Raw genomic sequence first — 25,647 nt, 5'->3', positions numbered from 1 at the left:
TTTGATGTACAGCCTCTACTTACGAAAAGGGTTCAAGAGGTCTGTTCGTAAGTGGATTTGTTCGTAAGTCCAACTTTACTCCTGTCGATTCCAAACACGTTGTACGGCATGTACACTAAACATGGGGAATGGCTTCAAAAGGCATGCAATCTCCTGTAGATGAAGATGCCACTGGTTTTTCACGTTCTGCACATGTAGATGCCACTGGTTCTTAATGTTCTGCAGATGTAGATGCCACTGGTTCTTCACGTTCTGCAGTTGTAGATGCTACTGGTTCTTCATGTTCTGCACCACCGCCATCTATTGCGCGGCGGTTGAACTTACGACTTTCAGACCAAACGAGCAACTGGACATAGGGACAGGTTTCTTCTAGATTTGAAGCTTTCGTGACTGCAAGGATTCATACTCTTAGGTTTGGTTCGTATCTCTGAATGTTCGTAAGTCGAATGTTCGCAAGTAGAGGAGTGCCTGTATGGGGGGGCGGGGCTGGAGATGAAGGGGCGTGTCCACGCGGCGTGGGCGTGTCTCCGTCGCCTCCACGTGACAGACGCCGAGCCAATGCGCGCGCAGGTCTAAAGCGTGAATCCGGGGCCCGGCTCTCGCAAAACAAGCAGCAGTTTCAACAAACACCGCCGAGATATCGACAACAACAACAATAACCAAACAAACAACAACAAGCCGCTACCGCCACAGAGCGCGGGAGCAAGACGCATGGCGTAGGCATGGGGAACGTGGCGTCGTGCTGCGTGCCCGACAGCCCTCGTGAGGGCCCTGGTGCCCGCAGCTTGGACCGCGTTCGCATCTTCGACGCCGAGACGCGCAGCGAAGACAGCGGCGGCGGTGGCGGTGGCGCGGCCTCCCTGCAGCACATCAGAGACCGCGAGGCGGGCAGCGGTAAGTGCGTCTTGGGGTAGATACGGAGTCGATTTGGACGTCTGTGGGTTTGATGGGGTGTGGGGGAGAAACGCAAAACAAAATTGGCTTCGAAGCTCATCGGATTCGTCCAGGATCAATATTCAGATTCTGACACGACAGCTGATCGATGCCACACTGACCGCGGGTGCTGCTACGAACAACGCAGACGAAGCGACCGCCAGAGCGGGTGACTCTTGATCATCACCTGTGTTATCGATAGTTCGATGTGAATGTGCCGTTTTGTTGAGGCGGGGGGGGGGCTACTGGCGGTGTTCTTCATTGGAAGGCCACTGGCGGCCCCCTGGTGGCCTTTAGTGTGACCCCTCTGTGGCCTTTAGTGTGACCCCTGGTGGCCTCTAGTGCGGTCCCTGGTGGCTTTTAGCGAGGCCCCTGGTGGCCTTTAGTGTGGCCCCACTGTGGCCTTTAGTGTGACCCCTCTATGGCCTTTAGTGTGACCCCTGGTGGCCTCTAGTGCGGTCCCTGGTGGCCTTTAGTGAAGCCCCTGGTGGCCTTTAGTGTGACCCCTGGTGACCTTTAGTATGACCACTGGTGGCCTTTAGTGTGGCCCCTGATGGCCTTTAGTGTGACCCCTCTGTGGCCTTTAGTGTGACCCCTGGTGGCCTTTAGTGTGACCCCTGGTGGCCTTTAGTGAGGCCCCTGTGGCCTTTAGTGTGGCCCCTGGTGGCCTTTAGTGAAGCCCCTGGTGGCCTTTAGTACGACCCCTGGTGGCCTTTAGTATGACCCCTGGTGGCCTTTAGTGTGACCCCTGGTGGCCTTTAGTACGACCCCTGGTGGCCTTTAGTACGACCCCTGGTGGCCTTAAGTGCCTCCCCTCTGTGGCCTTTAGTGTAGCCCCTGGTGGCTTTTAGTGTGACCCCTCTGTGGCCTTTAGTGCGGCCCCTGGTGGCCTTTAGTGCGGCCCCTGGTGGCCTTTAGTATGCCCCCTGGTGTACTTTAGTGAGGCCCCTGGTGGCCTTTAGTGCGGCCCCTGGTGGCCTTTAGTGTGACCCCTGGTGGCCTTTAGTACGACCCTTGGTGGCCTTTAGTACGACCCTTGGTGGCCTTTAGTACGACCCCTGGTGGCCTTAAGTGCAGCCCCTGGTGGCTTTTAGTGTGACCCCTCTGTGGCCTTTAGTGCGGCCCCTTTGTGGCCTTTAGTGCGGCCCCTCTGTGGCCTTTAGTGTGGCCCCTGGTGGCCTTTAGTGTGGTGATACACGAACTAACGCGAAAACAACGCCCCCACCCCATTCCCCCCTTCCATCATCATCATGATCATCGTCCATTAGAGTTTTTTTTGGGTTTGATTGCATAAATATATAAATGTGTCGTTAAAACACGCCACCACCCGACACAGCCAACTAGTAAGGGTTGTCACGTAAACGGAACGTGGCAATTCGTCACTAGTACAGCACACCGGTGTGTTGGAGAATCAAGTCATATCGTGCTGCTGTCAAACCCCCAATGGTGTCAAATGTCTGGCGGTGCCTCACACACAGCTGGCGATGTCTTATCGGCCAAAGTGGCACCCCTCTCTTGAACACGAGGAAAAAACCCTGCACTTACTGGCCTGTTATCTTGGCGTGATCTACTCGAACTGTTGGGTTTTTTCTGCTTCTGCCTTGCCAAATCTGGATAAATTTGACGTATATCATGAATGCATTTATTACCTCTTCATATTTAGTGACTTTCTTACCATTTTCTTTTATGTTGCACTCCTATCGGTTTTTGTTCTCTTGTTTGCTGTTGTAACTTGCTGACCCACCCCATACTGGACGTCTGTGGAAAAAAAGAGCTTCATAGCTCATCGGATTTTCTCCTGCAGTCGCAATAAAGATGCTGGTGACCGCACAGTCAGTTGCACTGTACAGGTGCTGCCTGATTTAAAGCTTTCGTGACTGCAGGGATTCCTCTTCTTGGTTCTTTCGGTAAAGTCACGTAGAAGGGAAGTAATAAAATAATAAAAATAAAACACAATGAAATAATTCTCACGACGTTTCGGCCATAACGCAAGCAGCCGTCCTCAGGTGAAAACCAGGTCCGTCGAGGCGACAGATTCAGACTCTATCGCCTCGACGGACCTGGTTTTCACCTGAGGACGGCTGCTTGCGTTGTGGCCGAAACGTCGTGAGAATTATTTTATTGTGTTTTATTTTTATTATTTTATTACTTCCCTTCTACGTGACTTTACCGAAAGAACCAAGAAGAGGTGCTGCATGGACTTATTGCTGCATCGCAGGGTCGTATGGAGCAGGGGTGGATGCAGATTTGGGGGAGACCTTCATCCAAAAGTGGATTTCTGGATGCTGCAGATGCTACTTATTTGGATGCTGCAGCTGCTGAATTATTTGACACTACAGTATTATATGGTGCCACGGTGGCTAGGAGATGTTAACTACCTCGCCTGGTATGTAGGAGGTCGTGGGTTCGATCCCGACACCCGTTTATTTGGAGTTTGCATGTCTCTTTCCCCGTGGTCGTGATGATTTTTCTCCGGGTCCTCTGGGTTTTCCCTCCCCAATTAAGGAACATGCATTTAGAGTTTTTGGCTGCTGTACATTTGCACGTGATAAGTCACTTCGTTGACCTTATCCATTTATGGCCAGGTCGATTCTGAAAAAGAGCTAGAACGCTCATTGAGCCTTACCTGGTGAAAAAAAAATAGTTTAAATAGTTTAGGTTATATACTGCCTGTAACACTGTCATGCATGGTGCAGCGTATACTGAACATTAAGGCCAACAGCGGTTACGGTACATTACTACCGTAAGAATGTTGAACCTCTTTCGCACCGTTAGTAGCCAAGCGTGCTAATCGGAGTACTACTGTTCTGTGCATATATAGATCGTACATCACGTTGTGCACTGGTGTCCGTGTGTACCACATTGTGGGGAAGTCGACAGTGGTTTCCCAATGGAGAGAATCGCCCGCCACAGCAACGCGGAATTCCCACGACTATCTCAGGACTTTAAACTTGAGACCTGGAGATGAGAGCACTGCGTCGATGCTCAGATTTTAGCAGAAAATCACTTTCAGGAGAATCATAAAGCACCACGCACTCCCTGCAGCACAGACGGGGCCCCGGTAGCAGCGGTGGTCGCATTAAAATTATAACACGTACATTCAATTCTTCATAAAACGCCATCGGGCGCGTGAAATCGAGATCATGCACGCTTTACAAACGCATGCAATATACTGCATCTGGTATAATACGCATGTGCGCAGTCCTGTTGCCAATTCACTGCTGAATGAGGCCTTCCCTACACCGTGCGGGTCGTGGGGGTTATTTGACCCTACTTCACGCTGGTCAGTGTGTGTGTTTGTGAAGTCGAGCCGGATGTGGATGGGGGGTATATGTGAGCATAGTACAGTACAACTATAGATTTTGCTGCAACTGGCCTCTGCTGACAGCGTAGTTGCACAGCAGCCGTTAACACGTTTATGGATGATGATCGCTCATCAAAACACTATCCAGGCTCGACCCGACTTAGCTTCCGAGATTTAAGGAGATCGGGCACATTCCGAGCGGGTGACGTCACTCAATATGGAGCATTCCCCCCCGTCACTAATAATAATGAGCAAGTGACGTCACTCCACATCGAACAGCCCGCCTCATTAATAGTCATGGGCAGGTGACGTCCTCCAAATGCCCCCCCCCCCATTACTACCTACTATAGTGAGCCAAGAATGCCTGTGTGCATCGCTCGTGACGTCACTCCACGTCGACCAGCCCCCCTCATTAATAATCATGAACAGGTTACATCCACCACATGAACCCCCCCCCCTCATTAATAATCGTGAGCAGGTGATGTAACTCCACAATGAACAGCCCCCTCATTAATAATCATTAACAGCTGACGTCCTCCAAATGGACACCCCCCCCCATTCATAATAATTAGCAGGTGACGTCACTCCACATGGGGGGGCCGAGGCGCCTCCTCCCCCCTCCTCGGCGTCAACTCACAACGCTCACGACAAAGGCAGAACCCTCGCGTCACGTGATCTCCGTAACGCTGTTGAGACATCAAAGTAAAAAGGACGTCATGATGAACAAGAGATTATAACCTTAAAATGAAATAGATCTGTGTCAACGCGCCCTTACAAATTGCACACACATTAATGCAATGAATATATCACGTCGCGCTCTGCTTTTCACTTGCAAGTTTCAGATTAACTGCAATACACCCGTCCTTGGACGGGCATAAGGGTATTGTTCAATATTTACCCTGCAACAAATCAGGGACAGGGAGTGGGCACCCGGCTGTTAATACAGTACTCTGTATACACACGCACGCGTAAGATTCACACAACACGTATGTGACATAAATATAGCACTAGACAGAGGTGGCGCTGGGTGAGATTGCGGTACAGAAACACCACTTAGGGCATGTGCTTCACATGCATAATGTATAAACGCCGCGTGTTGGCGTCAGGGAGACTGTCTACGCAAGATTAACACACGTCATTTACACAAGACATACAGAATATACGCAACCCGGACCAACAAGAGCACAATAAATGCTGATTATAATTGAACACCTGTGGAAGACAGCACGCACGGGGTAACTGCTTGTACAGAGATCACAATCTGGCCATAATAGAGGTTTTTTGGGTTGGATCGCGTAAATATATACATATGTCGTTAAATCCCGACACAGCCAACTAGTAAGGGTTGTCACGTAAACAGAACATGCCAATTCGTCACTAGTACAGCACTAGTGTGTAGTGTATAGTGTAGTATATAGTGTAGTATACTAGTACAGCACACCGGTGTGATGGAGAGCCAAGCCACAACATTTACAATCTGAGTACGATGTTTCGCCAGTAATTACAACTAGCTTCATCAGGCGACAGCCAGATTTATAGAGAAGTCTGTTTCGTTCCTTATATAGAGGCGTAGATGTGGTGACCACGCTTCTGCGCTCTTGCGCAAAGTGTGGGGGGGGGGGATTACACTGGTGTGCTGTACTCGTGACGAATTGGCATGAACACAATCTGTTTTCCAGAATCTCATTCGATACGTCATGGCATGGCAATGTTACTACTTACTAATAATCTGGCTAAGGATGCATTGAAGAAGCTGATTTTATTTTGCGTGCACAGGCCTTCTTTAGCTCCGAAATACTTACTATGACTATACAAAGCCCTAAATTGGCCGAAGTGGTGCTGGTGCACCCTGTGTCTGCCTTGCTGCACTTGATAGAATTCAACTTAAGGCAGTCCAATAAAGTTCCCTCGTTAATTATTCCACCATTGTGGAGTCGTCGAGACTAAACTAGAAACTATTTTTTTTATTTCACCAGGTAAGTCGCACTGAACTATGTGGCTCTTTTTCATAAGTGACCTGGCCCGCAAATGATAGCTCAACAAAGTGGCTTGTGTGAAAATTTATAGCAGGAGGACCTGGACAAAAAATTAACCCGTAAAAACAAAGTTTTTCACTATAAATCCTTTATATGCGTGGCGGCTAGAGTCCTCTCGTCCTCTGGCTTGAGATGGCTGCCACCTATGGGTCAGATGATTGCCTGCCACGATTAAGCAATTGGTAATTAAATATTTAAAAAAAAATCCTAAAAGTGTAAAATTTAGGGAAAAAATTTTCACGAAAATAAATTGTCACGCACAACGAATCTGTGTGCAAAATGTCAGCTCGATTGGATCACGGGAAGTGGGTTAAAAAACGACCGAAAGATTTGCACGGTCGTAAGTGCGCAAGCAAGCAAGAAAGTGAACTTAATATAAAGGATTTAAAAAAGACCACGCTACCACAGGGAGAACATGCACCATTATTACAGACCAGAGCACTCGTTTCTGTGTCTTACCCCACACTCTACGACTTGGGAATTCCCTCTCATCTCTCTTTTCCCCATGTTCGTTACGCAGTTCAAGATTCGCGTTCACAACTTTGAGAATGCTGTTGTCGTTGATGGCTGCTTAGAGTTTTGGGCCTTTGGGGCTGTGCTCAGCAAGCTCTTTAAAAACGGCTGCACAGCATTTACAATCCATAATCTCTTCCAGTGGCATGTGTTGTCCAAGCCCACTTTTTTTAAAAAATGTCAGTAAAAGTTAATCTATAACTTAGTGTGTGAAAGCATGCATATGCCCCTGAAAGCGCGTACAGGATATTACACACGGCATACACAACGCATAGAGTACATGCATAGAATACAGAACATACAGAGCATGCTGGTGAGATGGAAGCATGCTGAGTGAACAGATGGGCACAGTAAAAAAGCAAACACGTTTCACCCTCTGATTTACTGCACATGGTTATCAGGAAAAGTACACGGGCGTTTAATATCTAACGAAGAATTAACAACCTTCACGGAATATAGTAACATGGGCAAAACAAAGAAGCGGTCTGGGTGAGGTACAGTCAACACGGAGTACATTTGCGCACACGGTGCACACGTGTACATGGTGCAGAGCAAAAGGTGGATGTGGAGGAGATGGAATACAGCGCAACCTGCAGGGCATTTGAAGCGTGCTGCACAAATGAACAAAACACTTAACACGTGGTAGGTGCAGACCTTTTAGTGACGCCTTTTTGTGAAACTCCCTAGAGCCATAACCTCGTGTCCTTCAGTTGATCTTGTCTTACTCCAACTACTCTGCAGACAAGTAGACGGTGTTCATTCTGTTACTGTGCCAAATAAGCTTTCATAGTTGGAAAAGAAAGGTATGTTTAGTGCAAATCTTGTTTTTCATGGATTTTATTTCGGTACACTCATTAGTGAATGAGATGGAAAAATCAAACCTGCTGCCCTTTAGTGGGCTGCTTTATTCACTGGTGGCATTCCAGATTCAAACTTAGTATCTCAGTCTTTTGATTCAAGCATTACCCCCACGAAGCAGCTCATACACCTCAGTGACCATCATAGAGTCCACAAAAAGGACAAGTAAACCCGTAAAAACAAAGTTTTTCACTATAAATCCTTTATATGCGTGGCGGCTAGAGTCTTCTCGTCCTCTGGCTTGAGATGGCTGCCACCTATGGGTCAGATGATTGTCTGCCAGTATTAAGCAATTTGTAATTAAATATTTAATTAGTTTTCCCTAAACAGTGTAAAATTTTGGGAATTTTTTTTCACGAACATTAATTTTCTCGCACAACGAGTCTGTGTGGAAAATGTCAGCTCGATTGGATCACGGGAAGTGGATTAAAAAACGAGCGAAAGATTTGCACGGTCCTAAGCAAGCAAGCGAACTTAATATAAAGGATTTAAAAATATATTCGCCTGTGGAGGACGCGGGGATCGATCCCGCGACCTTTGGCATGGGAAGCGAGGGCGCTACCAACTGCGCTACTCCGCCACGGCCTGTGGAGGGCTTACGCTCTGGGCTCCTATACTGTGACGTTCAGCCAAAGCCATGAATGAGTTATATTTGAATAAATGTAAAATACATTTTTTTTGCCTAAAAAGTGTAAAATGTTTGAAAAATTTTTTCACGAACATTAATTGTCTCGCACAACGAGTCTGTGTGGAAAATGCCAGCTCGATTGGATCACGGGAAGTGGGTTAAAAAACGACCGAAAGATTTGCACGGTCGTAAGCAAGCAAGCAAGCACGCAAGCAAGCACGCAAGCAAGCAAGCAAGCGAACTTAATATAAAGGATTTAAAAAGGAAAAGACCCGGGCCTCTTCGTGGACACTTCTCACTTTCGATTTGGTACTGTACAGCACTTCCAGACGGTAAAGCGCCCATGGCCAAGTTGTACAGTGACAAATTGTTCAACTCACGGTCAGAATGTTACGAATTCAAATCTTGGTTGGGATTGACTCAGCCTGCCCGTCAAGCTTCTTGAGTTAATGAAATTAAATGCCACCTTTTGAAAGTAAACTGTGGTTAAATTTTGATTTAAAGCTTTCGTGACTGCAGGGATTCATATTCTTGGTTCTTTCGGTAAAGTCACGTAGAAGGGATGATGATTGCTTGTGTTGCAGTCGAAACGTCGTGAGAATTTTATTGTTTTATATTTGTATTATTTTATTGTTTCCCTTCGACGTGACTTTACCGAAAGAACCAAGAATATAAACTGTGGTTGTCTGATAGAGATTCTGGCTCATGCTATGGGAATGTCGAATTTCCACTAATGGCTCAGGAACAATAAGTGAGCTTTTTTTAAACTTGACATTAAATAATAGCACCTTCGAATTCATACTTCCGCATACCAGTTCCTGTCTGCAATATGGTACTACTAACTCATCTTTCAGATAAAGTGTATATGATTTTACCTTAAAGATTAGATGGGCCTTAACAGACACCTGCTTCAATGATTGTAATGTAATTTAGTGGAATGATATACCCAGTTATAAATAGAGCCGATCATGTAAGTTGTAAACGTGTGTTTAGTTGATGCGCATGTTTGTATAGCCACACACACTTTTGCACTGAATGAGACTGTGTGTTTAAATAAATGAGATTTCAGCAGAACAGTGGGTGCATAAATTAAACTCGTAAATCAGTATTTGGTGCCTTATGCCATCTTCCCTTCTCGACTGTGAATCAGTGTTGTGCTCTAATGAAACTAAACATTTGTTGGCCCCCATACACGTACTCAGTCGAATTTAATGGATTTATTTTAGGCAATATATATTGAGCACGAGAATAACATTTACTCAAACCTTAGCAATTGTAGAGAGTTGCATAACCACCTCTGCTCATCCACTGAAATAATTGTTTGAATTGTGTCTTTATGTAGCATATGCAGCCACTTAACATTTGCAATGCTTCGAATATGGTTGTACTTGTTTATACCCCTGCATGACTGAGTTGATTGTGCTCTACCTTCACAAGTTGTTGATTCAAATACAAGTTTTTTTCATGAGGGAATTTGCCCGAAGTAATTTAATTTAAATATTTTAATGAATGCTTGAGTCTGATATAAAGTTTGTGTGGTTGCCCCACTCACTGCTCTTTTCATGGGCGGCACAGTGGCAAGATATTAACTACCTCACCTGGTATACAGGAGGTCTTGGGTTCGATCAGGACCCTGACGCCTATTGTATATTTGGAGTTTGCATGTTCTCACTGTGGTCGCGTGGATTTTTCTCCTGGTCCTCCAGTTTTTCCCTCCACATTTGGAAATATGCGTTAAGAGTATTTGGCTGCTATTAATTTCCACATGATAAGCCACTTTATTGAGCTATCATTTGTAGCCAGGTCGCTTCTGAAAATAGCTAAATAGCTCAGTGGGTCTTACCTGGTAAAAAAAAATAGTTTAGTTTTAAAAAGTTATATCAAAATATTAGCATGGGAAGAAGAGTTACACTGTGTGATTTCTGGTCAGGGCTAACGTTAGTGGCAAGTTTACGTATAAAATGGACCCCCCTCTCCCCCTGCCCCCCCCATAACAGTCCTAACTGACACGGTGTGGGGAGGCCTTCATCCAACAGTGGATTGGCAAAGGGCTATACATTTATAATGATTAACCTATGAGATTATTGTAATTAAAATATCCATAATGATGCTTGAGAGAGCCATGCCATTGCGTTGTTGAGTTGAATTTTCTCATGTTTAGCAGTATGAAGTTTCGAGTACTAAAGTTAATTTTTTTCAATGTGGTCTCTGTTTATCCAAAAGCATGTCTCTTTTAATTGATAATGCATCATAAAACCTATTGTGGCAAGGCACAAGCATTATCTGGGTGGATTCCATGATCAGACAGATTGTAGATGTATTATTCATGCTTGCATGTTATAAATTAAGCTTCTAGGTAGTTTATCAGCTTTAAGGGATGATTTTTGTAAATAATTTGTTAAAATGTGTTGATTTGAGGTTGACTAATTTTACTTTATTACTGGTGGAGGCTGTGGTTTTATTTTTTTAAATGCTTAAAGCCATGCCTTTAACTATGAGTGATGGGTGAATTTGGCCGCGATGCCATTCTGAATAGTAACATGTTGCCTGTGTTATGGTGTCTTCTGCTTCTGGCATGCATGCATGTTTCTCATGTTTTTGATAATTTTCCTTGGTGTGATTTGTCCAGAGTTGAGGAATGTGCTTTAACAAAACTTGCATTTTTCGACAATTCTTAATTTTTCTGACGGTCATATTTTTACGTAGGTAAAGCAGTTATTTTATCTAAGAATGGTGTGAACGTAGTATTTATTAATGTTACAATTGTATATATGCAAGCTGTCTTTATTTATTCATTGTTTGTTTGCCGCTAAAGTGTGTTTTCACAGAGATTAGTTCACATTTTGGCCTCAAACTCGCCATTGGTATCCATGGTGATCTTTTGCGAGATCACATTTATGCCTGCCTTATATTATTTTACTAAGCAATACCACTGAGATGACAAGATAACGCGTGGTTATTCAGACCATTCTGTGTTACGCCTATAATTTACGACATAACTGCAGTTTTCAGAACTGCAGTTTTATTTAAAGCCAATGGAATTTTTAAAGCTGGTTGATTTGCCGTGCCTGGGTTCACACATTGTTTTCGAAGACATCAGATTACCTCCAGTACTCCACACTACCGAGACCACCCGCTATTCATTCGCTTTAGTTTTCTGCAAGATTTTATATAGCTTCAGAAAGAGTATTTATGAATTAATTTGGTAAGCCCCATAATTGACGCAGTATGGGACAGGCTTCATCGAACAGTGTGTTGACAAGGTCTGCACGTTCATATATTGATTAGTATGGGGAAGTCACATGTAGCCTGGCATAAGCAGATTCATTACATACCAGCTTCGTGACAGATACCTGATGCACAAATGTAAAATTAAAAAAAAAACTCCAGTGTGCGACTGTGGTCATCCAGAACAGGCCGTACAACGTATAACGCCGCAATTCCCGATCCACAAATACGAAGCGGACATCACAGCGATACACTCCACGACTCCTGATGCGGTTATTTGGCTTGACCACCTGAATGTGAAATCCGAGTTGTTGCTCTGCATTTACATCAGCCATACAGAAGAAGAAGCTTGGTGGCAAATTTCAATATGAATGGGCTTATCACGATCAGATTTGAATTAAAGGTAACAATATGTTACACGGAACTATAAGGCAAATATTTACCGTGAATTCTGAGAAAAGTGACAACTCCGTGTTTCAACAAGTGTGTTAAAAGCAGCGTCTCAAGCAAGAAGCTGTAGCTGAGGGGTAGGACACCAGCTCCTTCAATTGGCATGTGAAATTTACAGGTTCAGTACCTGCCTTGGGGAAATTAGTCTATTTTTACACGCTTTTATTTAACTCACTCTGTCTGTTGTTGTTGGCGTCGTGGATGTATCCTCAAATCTGGTAACTAAATTTTTACCCACTTCCCAATGTGGTATCGACTGCAAACTTGGTATACTCATGGCATACTGATGACAATACCATATTCTATCATAAAAAAACATATATTAAATTTTTTTGTATATGTTCTGTTTCGGCTTTGGTCTAATTGTCCACGCTCAACTGACGTTGGCTGTACATCACCACGGTCCCTTACGTTATGGCAAGCTTCGGGGCCATATATTCCATGTTTATTAAACAGTGGTTATTATGTGTCAAAAATAAATTGCAATACCAAGTTATATTTTGTAAGTATCAAATCAAAGACTGATATTTATGCCCAAGCTAGGTTTTGTGTTTCCAATGAGGCTCACTGGTGGTATACTTTAATATGTTAAACCTAAAATACAGGCCCTGAGTTCAAGAGACCAATGATAATGTATTTTCTATATACATAATCATTATCAGGTTCAAATTAAGGTAAGTGGCTTCTATCAATCGGCTCTTCAGAGATGGTCCAATCAGCCGATCAGGATGTGAGCTGATCTTAATTGGGTCACAATTCAATGCTTGCATGATGGATTTGGTCATCCCATATGACCCCTTTGCAAAAATCAGATTGAAGAGACCAAAAATCAAACCCATCATTGCACCACAATCCCTCTGCTAGACCGCTGCCTGCTGGTGCAAAGCAGCTTTTGGACATTATGCCACATGCATGGATTTTTGGAATTATTTCTATTTTTTAATTCCCCATGTAAGGGGGCTCATGAGTTATGCAATACTATACTGTATACGTTCCTGATATTTGTTGTCTATACCAAGTGATGTGTATATAAATATCGACTCAATAATGTAAACCGATTGTGACGGATTCCCAGTTTTCCTTTGTAATGGGATTTTTTGTCTGTTTTCATGTTATGTTGTTTTCTTTAGGGGGTAGCATTGGTAGTTAGCACACTACATTATGAATCCTGCTACCTTAATTGGATTCTCAGCCAAAGGTGATAGTGTTTTTGCTTTGATTTCTGTTTACTTCATTGCTGTACTTGTATTTCTTTTGCTTTCGTTCTTTTGGTGATCCAAGTCACTCTGGACATATAGTCTATCCTGGTCTCTTGAGTTCTCACCTGGTTAAACAAAATAATATTTTAACCTGATAATTCATCCGATCCTGGGGACCTCCCTTCACTCGCAGCATTGAGCAATATGTTCACACAACCGACTAGTCCAATTCAGCATGGGGAGACCTTCATCCAGCAGTGGATTTTCAAAAGGCTGTATATTTTAATTTTGATTCCATAGATAAGCCAGTGTCAAGTTCAGCATAGCCATGGCCATGTGAAACCGGGTAATTGTAGACAATAGGACAAACTTTGCCCATGCCCTACTTTTTCATATATTGCTGGAAGGGCTTTCAGCGACCACTTTGCAGAAGTTGTTGTGCACTTAATGTACTGTTTGTACATGCCTGTGTGCATTTTAATCGTATGCCGTCTCATGCAAGGCTACATTTTGAACATATCATTCATGTTTGTTGACTTCATGTTTCCATGAATGGGTCTGTGTGCCCCTGTCCATTTGAAAGCGAGTACAGTATCTGCTTATGTACATGTATGTGCACATGGTTACAAGCCCTCATTCAAATAAATGGTGGTCTGTGGAAATGTTTATCAGTAACTTGCTACATAAAGAGGCCGAGGGTAAGCCACCGAACCTCACCATACTGGTCAGTGCGCATTATTAAAGGGCACTCAGATATCACTCGCCACTGATGTTAGCCGTGGTCGTGAATCTATGATACTAAACAGTTTTCATTTTACTGGGTAAGGCCCACTGAGCTGTATAGCTCTTTTTCAGAAGTGTCCTGGCCACAAATGATAGCTTACCATGTGGACATTTATAGCAGCCAAATACTCTTAAACGCATGTTTCTAAATGTGGAGGGAAAACCACAGTACCTGGAGAAAAATTCCATGTGACCACGTGGAGAACATGCAAACTCCAAATATATAGGCATCAGGGTTGGGATCGAACCCACGACCTCCTGTGTACCTGGCAAGGTAGTTAACATCTCGCCACCATGGTGCCCCTTAAAACTCAGGTATCTTGGGTTCATAGCACAATGTGCAAACCACTTAATCACTGCTGCACTCTGTAGAATAGCAAACTGTTGAGAATTATTAATCACGTGTTAAAAGCAACCACATGTTTAATCAGTTTGCCAAAACTGTAAAGCACATCTCCATATTGCTGTAATTTTTCCAGCCTGTGAACTAATACACATTTAATGTACTGCACCTGTTTTTAAACACCCACATGCCATCTATATGCTTGTTTTGAATATGCATTTCAGATAACGATTTGGAGCCAAACCCATCGGACCACCCTCGGGCCAACACCATATTCCTCAGTAAATCACAACCTGACGGTGAGTGGGCAAAGATATACGAGCTGGGTGCCGCCTAACCGCATTCGATTCGTGATAAATATGGAGTGTTCTGATTTTGGTATGTGTTTAGTTACAGCACTTAGCGCATATCTAATTCAGCCAGTTACGTATTAAAGTGAATGCTATTCCTGTTAAAACGGTGCTGTTAGAATGGGCGTGCTCTTCCTTGTTTCGGGTATTTTCTATTTCAGCATGACCGATAATTAATAATCCTCGTGATATTCAATGCATTTTCATCGGAAAACATTTCAGACAAAGTATTGGCCACTAGGTGGCATTGCACTACCACCCAGTGCCACTGTTAGTGGCCCACACCTTGTCCCATATTGCCTGGCACCATACAAGGAATCTCCTCGTAACTTCGTGAGGGATACGTTACAGAGATGGTCGTGAATAGCAAATTTCGCGGATAATGATAATACATAAATAAGATATTAAATACGTGAAAATTGTGTATCTCTCTCGTGTCTTTATCTCATAACTCTGCCTTGCATCACTTTATCTCTCATCACTTTTTCTCATCACTTTGTCGAATCACATTTTCATCACTTTATCTCATCGCTTTCTCTCTCGATACAGAGTTCCAGGTGCGATCCGAGGATAGCCGAAATCGCGGATAGCAAGTTCGTGAATAGCGAGGCAATCCTATGCTGTATTATTTTTGAAAAATAGAAAAGGGCTTTCAATTCCCTGTAGCTGTTATCCTTTGGAGCATAAATTTTTTTCTATCATTTTATAATTTACCACAGCAGCACCTGACTGATTCTGTAAACACAGCCTCAGACTTTCTGGATCGGTCATGCACATCACTGGCAGTTACAGCTCGGCAATTCCAGGCTTCGTAACTTATCCAGCCTTGCAGACCATGACTCCGATCAGTGCTCATGGCGTCCCCGGGTGGTCTTTTAGATGTTGACCTTTAGCACAAGGTCATAGTATTCTCCATCATCCCACATGCCAGGTGATCATTGCTGTTTTCCAGTACCAGGGCTGTCCATAAGTCTTAATTTCCCCATTTTGGACAGGGCTCAAGTTTGTAGTTGAGGCCTGTGGCCTGTCATGGGCCTCCTCGACGCACCACACCTCGGGCTAAAGCACTAGTACAGGCCTCGTACATGGCGATGTTTTAGTGTAGCCACTTAATCGATTGCTCGTGTTAATGTGCATACCCAGGATTTATGCAGAGGCTGGCCTTTTTACTTGTTCTTAAATTTCCTTCAGATATTGTTAAGCCACTGGAGCTATGCATTCCTTTCGAACTGCTTTTTGTGTTTTGTTTGTTGTTCTTCCCCCGCACCTCCAATTAGCACGGTTGGCTATGTACAGTGCGAAAGAAGTTCAGCATACTTACGATTCAGAGCACGTGGCTATATGCTTCATACCCTAGTCCCAGCTGAATGTGATGACAAAATGTTAGCGTTGTCCTTCCCGTCAGATGACAGGTCCGATTAGTAGGGACCCACACTCCCACATTCTCTCGATACCACTTAAAACTTCAAATTATCCACTGTGGCAAACCAACACAGGATAAGGCAAATCACTATTATCTCTAGAATTTAACCGTGAGAATAGCAACTGACACAGAGTGTGGAGGCCTTCATTCAGCAGTGGATTGACAAAATGGCTGTGATTTATTTTTTTGCCAGACAATTTCTTCATTTCAGTCCACAACTTACAAAGTGCAATGTTTCTTGGCTGCTGTACTAAAAGGCAAAATTAAAAAAAAAATGAGAAAGCTACTCGCAAGAGGAACACACCTCCATTGAACATGCAAACAGTCTCACTCAGTCCACATTGCCATCAGTTTACATATTAACCCATTACATTGAAATGTTCCACACATTTCCAACAAATACCTGCATAAGTGCTTGGATCTTCACTTGAATGTCTTAGCCTAGCCCCAACCTTCGTCCCCTCTGCTTATGGCTCAGAGTAGTCTGACACTGATGTGGTTTGGGACTGTTAATGTTGTTTTGCCGCCTTGCCCTAGCTTGCATTTAGTGTTGAAACATCGGCAGGAATTTATTTACTTATGGCATTTGTACTTATATTACGGCCTTTTCTATTTTGCACTCCTATCGGGCTTTTTGCTAACCCACCCCTACTGGACATCCGTGCAAAAGAGTTTCATAGCTCATCGGATTCCTCTGATTTTGATTCACACTGCCGTGAACAATCTTTAAGTCGACCCTAAAATAGGTGCCTTTTAATTTGCACAGCAAATTAAGTTTCTGATTTTTTTGTGACTCTCGTGAGGTGAATGCGATTAAGCTGTGTGTGTGTGATGTCTGTCGTGTTAGCACAACAAACGTTTACGAGTGGATTGTGCCCAGAATAATGTTACACTGTCACGTGCAGTATTCATTGTCTTTTCGTTGTTGTACAATTTTATTGTAATCCCTTTTTTGCCAACATTTTTTTAATGCTATTATCAGGAGTTAATCGTTTCATTGTCTGCACCTCTGAAAAGGACAGTCTCTCGTGTGTGATTATGTCAATGTCAGCGATAAATATTCAAGACATTTAATAATTATTACATTGAAAAAAAATGGTTTTACGTGCTGTGGAGTGATGTCCACAAGCAACGTGGCTGTCACTGCCGAGTTCTGCTGCTCTTTCAATCTCCTCCCCTCCCCACCGCCGCTGGAGCGGAACGAATTTGTTTTGTTCGTCTTGCCCTGACGTGACCTTGTGCTTCAGCTGGCTGCTGGCACAATATACTCGTGTGGGGCTTGCTTTCACTGAGCCTTTCATTTGTCCTGACAAAGATATCTCAATATAGGCGGGCCTGCTTGGAGGGTCATGCTTTTGGTATCGGTGGTTGTGTCCAATGAAAGGCTGCTTTTTCACTGGTCAACATTTCCTCGGATTAAAAATTGGAGGGTAAATGTTTTAACATCTCAACTCATCTTTATGTTGGGACAGTTATTTCGTACCCATTTCCCGCTAATTGAAGTCGGCGTGTTTTGAAGGTTGCTTGAGGCAGTGATGAACATTTCCACATTTCTGTGGCAGGGGCAAGTCTTTCTATAGGGTAACCGCTGATGACTTATCACAAAGTCATACTTATATTTGGACTCTGGAGGATGTATTTAATCACTGTACTCTAAGTTATCTATCTAATGCCTTCATGTACTGTTCTAGGAAATAAAAACGTATGAAATGTATACGATTATTGTATATATATTTTTGTTATTAGACATTGATATTGTGAGGTTACCCTATTGGCTCCAGATCAGTGCAGCAAAATACATCGTTATACCATACTACGTTCCAACGTTGATGCATACTTCACCAAACCGTACTAACCAGTCTGGTGAAATATGGTAAAGTAACCACCCAAGCCCACTTGGTATGTGGAGGCTTTCATCCATCGTTGGATTGGCAAAAGGGCCGTGCATGGTAATGTTCATTCAAACCTCACTTTTTAAATAGCTGTTTATTTGCCGTGTCAACATGATGACATACCCATTTGCTTGTACGTGTGTGAACAAGGACATGTGTGTTTCCCACAATTTCCAAATATGTTTTTACAGTGAGAGAGAAGAGAAAGAGTAATTATTCAAATAATGTGAGCGTCACGGTGAGTACCATGTCACTGCCTCCACGTTGTTGTTGTTGCCTACCTGTTTCCACCGGTATTCACTAATCGAAGGGAATATACTGGGAAAGAAATAATTTCTTAGAACGGAGCCAGCATAAATGTCAGAGAAGAAAATGTTTTTTTATTTGCTTAAACCTTTCGGCTTTTTGGAAACCCTTTGCGTAACAAGCTCCAATACCTTTACAGCTGTGTGTAACTGTGATTCATCAGGGAGTATTTAATTTGTTTTAGAAAAAAATATGATTTATTGTAACTTTTGTGTGCTGCGTGAGTGATAATTTACACCACTTTTATGGATTGTGCCTTGTAGGTATCTCCTGCCCAAATTTCGAAGAAGTACAGCTCCTGCTCAACCATATTTCTTGATGACAGCACAGTGAGCCAGCCCAACCTTAAATACACTATTAAATGGTGAGTCAGGGAAGTGGACGCACTTAATCTGCGGTTGACAGAACATGATGCCACCAATTGAAGCACAGACACGTTACGAAACAGAGAGAAATTCTTTCTTTAAAAAAATGCAAACTTTTATGCATGTTTTATTGAACTTCTTTTGCACCGTACATAGCCAACCATGCTAATCGGATGTGCAGGAGAACGACAGCAAACTAAACACACAAACAGATTAACACGTACGCTTTCGCGACCAATATCATCCATAATATAGGTTTTTGGGTTAGATCGCATATAAACTTATAAATGTGTCGTTAAAACCCACCACCATCCGAGTCAGATTTGGCACGGTACATAAAATAGGGAATTTAATATTTGGTACAAAAGATGTATCACCGAAGTTATCAACAGAAGGTGTGTACAGGATTAACTGCACGTGTGGTAAATGTTATGTTGGGCAAACAGGACGAATGATCAGCACGAGACTAAAAGAACGTCAGAGAAATTTTAAATTCTCCCAAATGCAACTGTCAGCAGTAGCAGAACACGCGTGCCAACAAGGACGCTCAATTGATTTAGATAATGTTGAAGTTTCGTGCTAAACTAGCAACTACTGGCCAACACTAATTAGAGAATCTATCGAAATTGAAAGAAATCAAAATAACTTTATCCGTTCGGATAGCTACCATCTTAGTGCTGCGTGGAAGCGAATCATCAAATAATAAATTATTTAAATGCATGCCTACAAAGGGCAGCGTACTTCAATAGGGATTGCCGTTGGAAGGGCTATTTTAATAAACACAATAGACAGGAAGGACAAGTTCAAAGGGCTCGCATAATGCACATGCATAATGTACATTGCCTCAGTAATCCCGCCCCCCCCCATCATTGTGCAAGAGCGCAGAAGGGTGGTCAACACATCTACGCCTCTATATAAGGGACGAAACAGTAAGAGACTTCTCCACAAATCTGGCTGTCGCCTGATGAAGCTAGTTGTAATTACTGGCGAAACGTCGTACTCAGATTGTAAATGTTGTGGCTTGGCTCTCCAACACACCAGTGTGCTGTAGTAGTGACGAATTGCCACGTTCTGTTTACGTGACAACCCTTACTAGTAGGCTGCGTCGGGTGGTGGCGGGTTTTAACGACACATTTATATATTTACGCGATCTAACCCACAAAAACACTTGACTTAGATTACATTGTTCAGTGAAACTTTTTTGACTTGTTTGCAATTTTAATTTAAACTTGATGACGTCGTGCCGAGTGCTAAATATCAGCATGCAGTTCTTGCACTGGTGCCTGGAATTTGTACCGGGTTGTGGTGCTTGTGCCAAGCTAGGTGCACCTTGAGGCTACGTGTCGTGTCGAATTCTGACGGCTTACATGACAACAGTAGTCAAATCAGATCCACGCACATTTGATTTGCAGTGGCGAATTGTAACACGCGAACAATATGTAAACATTTTAAACATGTGAAAATGAACATCCCGCAACTGCATGCTGAATTTATTCAAATCAACATTAGATGCTTTAGTTTGATTATGCGTGTGGTGTAATCAAACAATTTGGAAGGGGCGTCGTTGGTGGATTACTCAGATTTCATTATCTGCATGTTCTTCCCGACTCTGAGAGCTTCTACAGAAGTGGTGGGGCAACCTGCGGCCTGCAGGCTGCATGCGTCCCGCGGAGCCTCTTGCGGTGGCCTGGTCTCAAATGTGTCTCGAGCAGGGGGCTGCAACCAAAATAACAAGAAGAGCCATTTTTTTATTAAGTAAAAAAAAACTCGTTATGTCAAGATGCGCAATGCATGTGAATACGAGACGGTGGCCCTCAATGAATAATGTCACGAAACAGTCATTAAATAATTCTAGATTTGAAGCTTTCGTGACTGCAAGGATTCATACTCTTAGGTTGTTTCGGTAAAGTCACGTAGGTATTAAATAGCCGCATGCGGCTCCGGAGCAGCAGGTTGCTTGACCCCTGTTCTAGGTTGATGCGTGGGGTCATGATCGGCGCACAACCACGATGTCAAGGTTGCGGCCCACTGAGGTGAAAGAGGGCAGCTCATGTAACCCACCAACTCGTCTGGGTTGCCCATCGCTGCTCTAAGTGATTAGCAGTAGAACAAGTGGCTTGCTGATACATCTCTGCACAGTTTTAGTATTGCCCTGCATTCGCATCGGTTTTGTCCAGGAACTTCAGTTTAATTTAAGATTTGTCTGTTCGTTCAAACATAGGTCCCTCTTCTAAATAACTTGGAGACAATGTAACGTTTTATTTGACATATGTTAAAAAATATTTTATTGGTATATTCAGTTGTGTTTTTTCCTGCAAAGTTAGTTCTGAAGGTTCTCACGTGTGATTACTGTAATGCCTTTTTTATAGGTTAAATTATAACAGTCATGGTTACTTTAGCTTTTATTAAACGAGAATATCACGTCGCACAAGAGTAAAGGCTCAAATGTGTTAAGACTCACATTTATAAGGTCAGAATGCCCTCTGTATTCCTCTCAGACCTGCTCTCGTAAATATCTGCTTGCCCGGGCGCCCTGCATCCCGTGCTTTGTCTCTGTGCAATAGTCAGCTGGCGGCGGTCACACTGACACCGCCGCTTCTCCCCGTCGGTGGGCCGTGGCACTCCACAACGTTGATTGTGTGTGGTGGTATAGGGGATCATGTGACAAACAGTATCAGCCCTGGCGGAACTTTGCTCGTGTCCACGGAGCCAGTGTTATAAATGGCCACGGTGTCCTCTGCAGTTTTGTGAGGTAGTAAAAAAAGTAATGTGCAGCTCGAGTTCATGTTCGTAATTTAGAATGTAACCGTAATATGAACTTTACACAGTTCTCTTTATAGACCACGCGCATTCACAATCTACATTACCACCAAAATGTTGAGATTTAGATGATCTTTATTGAAAACTAGGTGAGCGCTCATTGGAACTGAGTGTTTATTTTGAGGGAGACCTGAGGCTCTGAAGAATACAGCATTAAAACACATCATCAAAACGCATCATCGTAACCAATTGTTGCATTGTAGCACACCAATGTTAAAGCCCTCAGGCTATTACTCTAGAATTTAGGATATGATTGTTAACTGCATCGCATACTTTAAAAAGATTGATAAAGATAGCTGAATTGTTTTATTAATCAAATAACCCATATATGGCATTTTATATTGTAAAAGTGGGGGTTTTATTAGAATTCCCAAGCCTGAGACCTGATTGCTTTTAGGTTACGATTTGATTAGCCTCCAAATACTATTATGCAAGTTATTTCTTCCAATTCCAATTGGTCATTGTCCATTAATATACCTTTCTTTGCTTGACATGTCACCAGTTTAGTCCATGCCCATTCCTTCTGTGCGCCATGGTGGCGAGATGTTAACTATCTTGCCTGGTATACAGGAGGTCGTGGGTTCAACCACAACCCTGCCTGTATATTTTGCATGATCTCCCCGTTGTCACATGGATTTTTCTCCGGGTCCTCTGGTTTTTCCCTCCACATTTAGAAACGTGCCTTATGGCTGCTATACATTTCCGCATGATAAACCACTTTTTTGAGTTATCATTTGTGGCCAGGTCGTTTCTGAAAAAGAGCTGTATAGCTCAGTGAGTCCTAACTGGTAAAATGAAAATAGTTTTAAATAGTTAGTTCTAGGAAGGTATCTTGTCTAAATCCTGTTTTATCTTGTAATTATTCGTCTTTCTGACATGCATAAAAACGGTGGGCTCTGTGTATGAAACTGGATTTGGTCATCAATCCAGCTATAATAAATGTAGAATGACTTTACTCTATCAGGCTTTGATGAAATTGGCACCATAAACATAAGCAAATAAAATTGAGTGAATAAAATGTGATTCCGTGTAACCGTATATTATGACCCTGCCATCTCTCCTGGCCCTCAAACCACTTCACCGCCTGTCCCGGTTCTCTTCTGCCAATTTGATGAGTAGCCTTGCCACCAGACACCATGTAAATCTCATCAAAGTAAAGGCAATACTCCCCCTTTGGGCATCTGTCGCCATGGTCGCTGTTGTACATGTGATGGCTTGGCACTTGCACACAGAATTCCTCACAGCGCCTCCATGCCACTTTGTTGCTGTGGTGCAGGGCTCCGTGTCCTGGGTAAACACGAGTTTCTGTCGAGTGTCCCAGGACTCGTTTTGACAGAAGCAACAGGGGATGCAAAAAAACAACCCTCCTGCAAGGTTTTAAAATGCTGTAAACCAGTTTCGCTTATTCGTGAGTTACTAAATGCATACTAATTCCCTATTCGCGACCCGCCAGACTCCAGTAATCGCGGGTGTGCGTCGTGCCAGGCCACCGACACTGGGGAGGTGCGTGCAGACTTACATTTGAAACTGTCTGCGAAGGTTAGGCCACGCCACCTCGGCTGCCAGTGTCGTCCTCGCAGTTATTATCCCACTCTGAACTCGCTGTAGTGCATTTTTACTTCATACGTCCTTACCTTCGACTCGTTGATTCGTTTTGGTATAAACGAGTGGACTGTGAGGTTCGGTAAAAAGAATGTGAATGCAACCGAGGGACAGTGTTGCGGTTAGCGATGTTGTTATCAAACACCTGCATCTCCTGAGGAGTCATCCTCCCGAATTCCTCACCATCACCACCACCTCCATCATCATCAAATCATCATCAAAGATAATTACAAAAATAAATTGTTCCTTATAATTTATTATTTGATTTAAACATTTACCATTCCACCCCCCCCCCCCCCCCCGATGTTCACTTGTGCCGGGAACGTAACATACATTTTTCCCATTGGAACAAGGTTCCTGCATTCGCGAATTCTGCATTCGCGAATTCTGCATCCGCGAGTGTTTTCAAGAACATAACCCTCGCGGATAGAGAAGGTTTTATTGTATTGCATGTCCCTTTCCTTGAAAGTAAAGAGGTCATCAATGCCAAAGCTGTTAATGCCACCACATATCACAATCATCCTGCAAGGGTCGGCTCTTACAGTAATGCACCATCTTCTTTCTAGGTCCGTAAAATGCTGCACTACGGGTGTCCACTCCGTAGTCTGGTTGTGTCACCGGCCTTCCTTCCTCCCTTGCATATATACCCATTGCAACCTTTTTTAAAATCCTGATTCCGACAATAAAACGTCTTGCCACGTTCTGTTCAGTGCTGAACAAATTGGTTGATAAATTCACCTCTTCCAGACAGTGGTCCTCATCATCAGCCACACTCTTGTGTATTTATTGGTGTACACATCTCAGATGTAACATCTTAAATCCCTTACACATTTTTAAGTAGACAGCTTTTCTTTATGGGAATGCCATAATATCCCAGAAGTTCCCCTGTACCTTCTGTCCAAACAGAATAATACTGCTTGCTTACAAGCTGCAGAACAAATCCAAACATCCTCTTCACTTTTCAGCTCTACTCTTGTTATTTGCCTGGTAGTAAAATCTTTCATTGCTACATAACGGCCTCCCTGCTCGAATCCTCAATCGTGTGTGTGTTTTTTTAAGCACAGTTTGACGTGATTTTAGATGCTCCGCAGAATAATTCTCACGAACATCTTTCCTGGAATGCTTATTAAACGCATCCGTGTAGAACTCGCACACTCTTTTATATTCGTATATCATGGTACGATATTGGAGTTGTTTCCCCAGTCCTTTGACAACCTTTCCCTGCTCATTTGTCTTTGATTATTTAATGCATTTCCTCCAGCACGTCTCTTAACCACCTTCCTGTAACATCCTCAGCAATTCTGCCTGCACACACTTTTGCTGCCTTACCCCAGGTTCTTTAAATTTAAACTATTAAGGGGCATTGACTCGCTTTATCTTAATTTTTTTGCCTGTGTGGTTATAAAAAGGTTTGGATTACTCAATGATAATTATTTTGATGATGTACAATTGTGTTGGTGAAGTAATTAATATATCGGTCACCATTTAAGATTGTCTGCCTGTTCAGCGAAACATCGCGTGCCATGATGTAGAAATGCTATTCGTGTTGTTCACTGACTTCACAAGATTTTGTTGGCTTCTATTTTCAATGACGCAACCTAAAAGTCGGTGCACACTTTGTAAAAGTTAAAACATCGTGGAATATATTGCACTGTAATTCTTGAGACAATGAAGTCAGCAGGAAATTAGGACAAGTAATTGGAATTCAACCTGAAGTTTTAGGTAATTTGAGCTTACCCACCCACTGAGCTTCTAATGTACTCATTTGGTGGGCTGTGTACATGTACTGGCGATGACCCGATTTAAAACCAGACATGTATGTCTGTTGGCATCGTGTGACTAGTTCATTGTGAACGTAAATCATTTTGCAATTGAATGTATATAACTTTTATTGTATGAAAAAACATTCTCTCCAAATTATACGAAGCTGCTTAAATTATTGTTGTAATTAATTTACCGTAGGTATCTTCAAATGTCAAAACATATTCATGCCTCTGTGCATGTTGACTTAAATTTAAATTATGTAAGAAAATACTTTCAAATAATGTTGTCTTTTAATTGCAGCGTGGCACTTGCAATATACTACCACATTAAAAACAGGTAAGAGCAGATTTACATATATTCAAGGCATATTCTGTTATTCTCAAAACGCAGGACAATAACCACATGATACAACCATTGAGATTCATTTTTTTTATGAGATTCACCTGTTTAACCATCGATTCATAGTATGCATGATTTAGTTGTGGATATTTTTTTTTTAAGTTGATATTAAGACATTGATGCATGTACACAGTACATTACAGCTGCCAGTGTAACGCTGGTACGTTTTCACAAGGATTGGTGAATGTCTGTGAGAATTGTGTTATACTGAAAAATGGTTTAGTGGTTTTATATATATGGTTAGCACTTGCCATTTCAATGTTCCAGCTACTAAGCGGCACCGAAAAGTAACTGATAATGTAAGAAAACACTTAGGTTTTATCGCATTATGATTATCTTACCCCATTGTATCACCCTGCGTAATTAACACCAATGTAATATGAAGTCAAGTGGAGCGAAGGGGTTTTTTTGGTATTAAGAATTCAAGTCAACGAGTTTCCATTGGGTGGTG

At 42.9% G+C, this 25,647-nt stretch overlaps 1 protein-coding gene across 1 annotated transcript in view; it reads left to right on the top strand.

Annotated features, from left to right (window-relative positions):
• The first annotated feature begins 550 nt into the window (after window positions 1–550).
• The window catches only part of LOC144943909 (cyclin-Y-like protein 1), a 33,397-nt gene continuing 8,300 nt past the window's right edge, over window positions 551–25,647 (top strand). The window contains exons 1-5 of the mRNA XM_078871768.1: window positions 551–894; window positions 14,500–14,574; window positions 18,132–18,178; window positions 18,510–18,610; window positions 25,098–25,133. Of these exons, the coding sequence (XP_078727894.1) occupies window positions 723–894; window positions 14,500–14,574; window positions 18,132–18,178; window positions 18,510–18,610; window positions 25,098–25,133 (431 nt within the window). The 5' untranslated portion in view covers window positions 551–722. The remainder of the gene's footprint in view (window positions 895–14,499; window positions 14,575–18,131; window positions 18,179–18,509; window positions 18,611–25,097; window positions 25,134–25,647) is intronic.

This window comes from Lampetra fluviatilis, chromosome 2 (genome assembly GCF_964198595.1).
Source record: "Lampetra fluviatilis chromosome 2, kcLamFluv1.1, whole genome shotgun sequence".
Taxonomy (NCBI): Eukaryota; Metazoa; Chordata; class Hyperoartia; order Petromyzontiformes; family Petromyzontidae; genus Lampetra; species Lampetra fluviatilis.
This window is presented reverse-complemented; position numbering and strand designations above follow the sequence as displayed.